Genomic DNA, 4,682 nt, shown 5'->3' with positions numbered 1-4,682 from the left:
GTAATCGTCCGAAACCCGTTACTCGCGTTAAACTGGGTCGGTAGTTATTGGATCGTTTGTCCAACTCCACTCTAATAGGCTTTGGAAGGATCCAGAAAATTGCAACACACACACACACACACATGTGGCAAGCAGGGCACTTGCATTGAAGGATGAAGGAAGGAGCTCTTCTTTTCTGTCATTGGGTCAGAGACGAAACGTCGGCGATCGGACGGGCGCATCTAAACAGCGTTCCCCTCCCTTTTCGGCAGGGACTCGGCGCTGGTTTGTCATTGGTCGGGTGTGAATCACTTCGCGCAGCCCGCTCGCGTGGCGCGCGGAGTGTACAGTAGAGCGGCGGTCGCTACCCATGCATACCGTACCCACAAAAACACAAAGACTCGTCGTTTATTCAGGGGGTGCGGGGTAATTTACACAAACACCTGTAAGCAAAGAGTGAGAGTGTGATTAGCGGTACATAAAATAACAATTTCAGAAATTTTCCTTGCAAGCCCCGCCCACGTCTCTGCATTGTTTGCATATGGTTTCTCTTTCTATCACCACCTTCGTTCAGATTGTTTTAGAGGACCGCAGGACGGCGTTAAAGCGGCTGTCATGAGATGATGACGAGAGGTGCCCCGCCCCACCCGCCCCTGCCGCAGCAGTTCTACCCCCAGGACCCGCAGCTGCACGTACAGCCTCCGCTGCCTCCGCAGCCGCCGCCCGACCCGGCAGCGGCTCTATCGAAAAATGACCTCAACGGAGAGCAGCTGTTCCTGCTCCATCAGATGCAACAGCTCCAGCAGCAGGAGCAGGAGCAGCAGCAGCAGCAGGAGCCGCGGCAGGAAGACCTGCAGCAGGACCTCGGCGACATGATCGAGAAGCTCATCCTGCAGGGCGCCGACAGCCCGCGCTCCATCCGCGTGCACGTGGGCATCGATGAGGACCTCAAGATGATCCTGGACATGGACCCCAGCATCGTGGACATGGTGCCGCCGGTGGCGCCGCCCGCGCCGCCCGCACCCAACCCCCCACAGCAGACCACCCCCAGGGCGAGTCGGCTGCCACCCAGAGGGTGAGTTTTGTGACCCGTAAAGAGCGGGAGATGGCGCAGGTGAGCTCGTGTGATGTCTGCCCACTGTCGTTGAACGAAGTTTAGGCTGTAAGGTATAACGAAGTAAAACGGAAAATTGAAACCGAGCCGCTGGCGGAATTATAAATCTGCTTGCTGGCTGGAGGGTATTCCCCGTGAAAGAGAGCTTTGTTTTTCCTCTCTCGGATACCGGAAAGTCAATCTAATCTGAGCAGAATGAGAAAAGCCTGATAAAAATCTGTGCAATTACCGGGCCGACCGAGTGGCCACCGCGGTCATACTGTACCGCACGCACGCGTTCGCGCGGGTTGCCTACTCGCGCCTACGTTCCGCATTGTCATAGCCCATTAGGCAAACCCCCCGATCGCACGCATGCACGCGACCATCATTAGTTACGAAATCATCCATACCTAGTCCTGGTACCACACCTAACAAATGTCGAGTACTTGTGCCATTTCTTCTTTTCGCGAGTGTGAGTCATGAAGCAACTTACTATCTACGTTTTTCTGGTGATCGTGTGGCTCGCGTTTTTTTCTTCTTCTTAGCTTCCGGTTCTTGATTCGCTTGAGGCAGGTCGCGTGCCGCACAGCCACACGGGCAGCGCGGGGGCGGCGCCAGACACGGCGCGCCAAATGTTTTGGTGGTGTTCACAACTCGCTGAGTGTACAAGTTTTTGGAAGCGTGGCTTGCGGCGGTGCGGTGCGGCCGGCTGATACCACCGATAAGTAGTAGTCACTACGTCACCGCCCCCGGCGGCGTGTGTCGTGTGTTTTGCTCTGGAGGGCGGTGCCTGTGTTTGGTTCCGTGCGGGTGGCTGGCTGCCCTGCGTGCGTCCGTGGGTGGGTTCGTCCAGGTCGTCCGTCCGTTCCTTCGTTGTTGTTTGTTACGGGCCATCAGTTTTGCGTCTGTGCACGCGTGCTGTGTGTGGGCCATCTTTTCTGGGGTGTGCGCGCGCGTACGGCGGGGTGGCCTATGGGGTGTCTCGGGGGCGGCGCTCTCGTGTGATGCATGTGAGAATAACGGACGTACTTTCTGGACGACGCCTCTTCTGCCGCAGGCCGCCCTCGTTCAAGCACTCGTCGTTGCCGCTGCGCACCCAGATGAAGCAGCAGCTGATGCGGGAACAGCAGATGCAGCAGGAGCGGCTGGAGCAGCGGATGCAGCTGCAGCAGCAGCAGCAGCAGCAGCAGGAGCGCCAGGCGGCCGAACCGCCCCGCCCGCCCATCAACATCGGCGTGGACGTGCCGCAGTCCGTCTTCCAGGTGAGAAGCACTGCTCCCTCCCGCACCATAGCGACGCCGGCGAGGTCGGCAGCCCATCGGGCTCGGGCGGCTGGGAGTTGGCCTCTGTGGGTGAGGTGGGGTTGGCGAGGTGAGGTGAGGTATGGGTTTGGATGTGGTGGGGTGTGTCGGCCTCAGCAAAGAGTGCGGTCGAGGGCGTGGAGGGCTCCCGTACAAGGCCTCACCCTGTCTCGCCACCTTTAGGGCCCTCGTCGCCTCCGACCTCGAGTACGACACAAAGGCAGACACACTCTTGCACCACGTGTCCACCGTGTCCCTCTACGGGTACCCGTCCCGTCTCTGCGAGGCACCCGTCCAAACCCCCCGCCGCGGCTGCTGGGACAGGGTGCGAGCTGCTCTTCTCCCCGTCGATAGAGATCTCTCTCGCGAGCTGTCACTCACCTGCCAAGAAATTTAAATTAAGACAGATCGCCGCCTGCCAAAGCGGCGCGGCGCGCGTCGTTCAGGAGCGACAATATGAATTTGGAAGGCGAGGCGCAGCAGGTGTGAGGGTGCCAGGCCACGGCAACGCGGCGGGCAGCGCAGTCCAGTTTGGAGGAGGCTGTTCTCATTCTGCTGCTTCGGATGCAAACAATCGGGGGGGAGCAACAGTCTCTGTTGCTTCCTCCAAGGTTCAGCACAGCTGTGTCTTGTCTCTTCCAGGACACGATAAAATAATTGAAACAGCCATTTCGCGCTATTCAATATAGCAAAATCTTGCAGCCATTTTCGACGCCTCCGTTAAAGTTTGTCGTGCCGACGTCGCGGACCAGCTCCTAGAGCCTTATGGCGGCGTGCTGGCGCCGGTGGCGCCCGGTATGCAGGTGCAGGCCGGGCCCGGCGCCGTGCATCACTTGTGCCGGGGGGGCGTTTATGCGCGCGCACGCCCCGCCCGGCAGGCTGCCCCTCGCAGCCCCCGCATCCCCGGGGGAGAACCAGATTGATCCATCGAGGAGCATGTCGTTGGAAAATCATGTTCGTGTGGGAGGAGTGTGTAGCTATTACCTTAAAAGAAATGGAGAGATATTACATTTTTGGTGCTGCAGCAAAAAGGTTTTGATCTCTAAATAGACTTCTATGTGACATCTGTGCGGAATGATTGCGACTGCGGAAATGACCTCTCCCCCTTTTCTCTGTCCACGTGCTCAGGTGCAGACGGTGCTGGAGAACCCCACCAAGTACCACGTCCTGGAGCGGAGCAAGCACCAGGTGCGGCAGTACGTGCAGGCCAGCCTCCAGCAGAGCCAGCAGGGCCAGCAGGCGGCGGCGGAGGCCACCCCCTCGGCGACCACCGCAGCTGGTGCTGCTGTTGCTGCCGACGCCGACCCCCGGCAGGGCCACCCTCCCAACGAGTGAGTACGGAGGCACATGGCAAGAGTTCCATTCGCTTCGGCTCGTATTTTCTCATCATCCGCCCTGCCTGCACCCTTGAATGCAGGGACTCTGGTGGGCAACGGTCCTCCGCGGCCACCCCTGCCCTCTCCCGGCTGACGGGCACCTTGTCCGAGGTGCTGGGCGCCGCCGAGGCCGTGATGGGCGTCCGCACGCTACCGCCGGCGCGCGAGCAGTCCGGCGCCAACGTCTCCTCCACCGTGAGCAGCTCGGTGTGCTCCGCGGCCAGCGCCGCCACCTCCGCGCCGTCCGTCGCCACTAGCGCGTCCGAGGTAAGACTACCACGAGAGTGCACGACTCCCCATACAGCCCGCCGTCCGGACGGCGTCCGGACGGCGTCCTGATGGCGTCCTCCTGACGGTCTCCTGACGGCGTCCTGACGATGTCCTGGAGCACCCCGCTCCGCGGCCGCGAGCCTCGCCCATGCGCGCGCCCGGGCGACTTGAGTGAGCTGATTGCCCTTGCTCGGTGTCCGGTGTGTCCCGGTGCGGAGTGGAGGGGAGAGGAGGAGGGGGGCTCCGCAGACGACAAAAGTCTTTTGCAGCACGGAGTATGTCTGCACGTGTTGTTGTAACCGGTCCCAGCCAATGGCATGAAAGGCCTAGACCGGATACAATTGGAACCGGTCTGGACCGGTTTTTGTTGAATGACGCGGGCTGTGTGTTCTGCGTTGTCACCGCCCCACCCCACCCCACGCCGCGCCCCGACGCCTTTGCGATCGGGACGGCAAAACAAGGGAGGTCACGGGGTGTAAGTGAGTAGGCATGCATGTCGCGTTGTCTCGAGCATATGCTTGAAAACCGATTCATTGTTCCCATGAGCGAACCGAGTAGAAGAGAGTGGAACCGAATAATGGGTGCCCAAGGGCCCCACAGCACGGCGCCCCGCCCCGTCCCGCCCCGCCGCCACTTGGCCCGCCGGCAACCGGCTACCGAGTT

At 60.6% G+C, this 4,682-nt stretch overlaps 1 protein-coding gene across 1 annotated transcript in view; it reads left to right on the top strand.

Moving 5' to 3' along the window:
- Positions 1 to 582: 582 nt before the first annotated feature.
- Positions 583 to 4,682, top strand: part of LOC113212595 (microphthalmia-associated transcription factor) — a 78,961-nt gene continuing 74,861 nt past the window's right edge. The window contains exons 1-4 of the mRNA XM_052266117.1: positions 583 to 1,054; positions 2,130 to 2,334; positions 3,502 to 3,704; positions 3,791 to 4,016. Of these exons, the coding sequence (XP_052122077.1) occupies positions 600 to 1,054; positions 2,130 to 2,334; positions 3,502 to 3,704; positions 3,791 to 4,016 (1,089 nt within the window). The 5' untranslated portion in view covers positions 583 to 599. The remainder of the gene's footprint in view (positions 1,055 to 2,129; positions 2,335 to 3,501; positions 3,705 to 3,790; positions 4,017 to 4,682) is intronic.

This window comes from Frankliniella occidentalis, unplaced genomic scaffold (assembly GCF_000697945.3).
Source record: "Frankliniella occidentalis isolate FOCC.00 unplaced genomic scaffold, Focc_3.1 Scaffold35, whole genome shotgun sequence".
NCBI lineage: Eukaryota > Metazoa > Arthropoda > Insecta > Thysanoptera > Thripidae > Frankliniella > Frankliniella occidentalis.
Note: the sequence above shows the minus strand (reverse complement) of the source record. Positions and strands in the feature narration are given on the sequence as shown.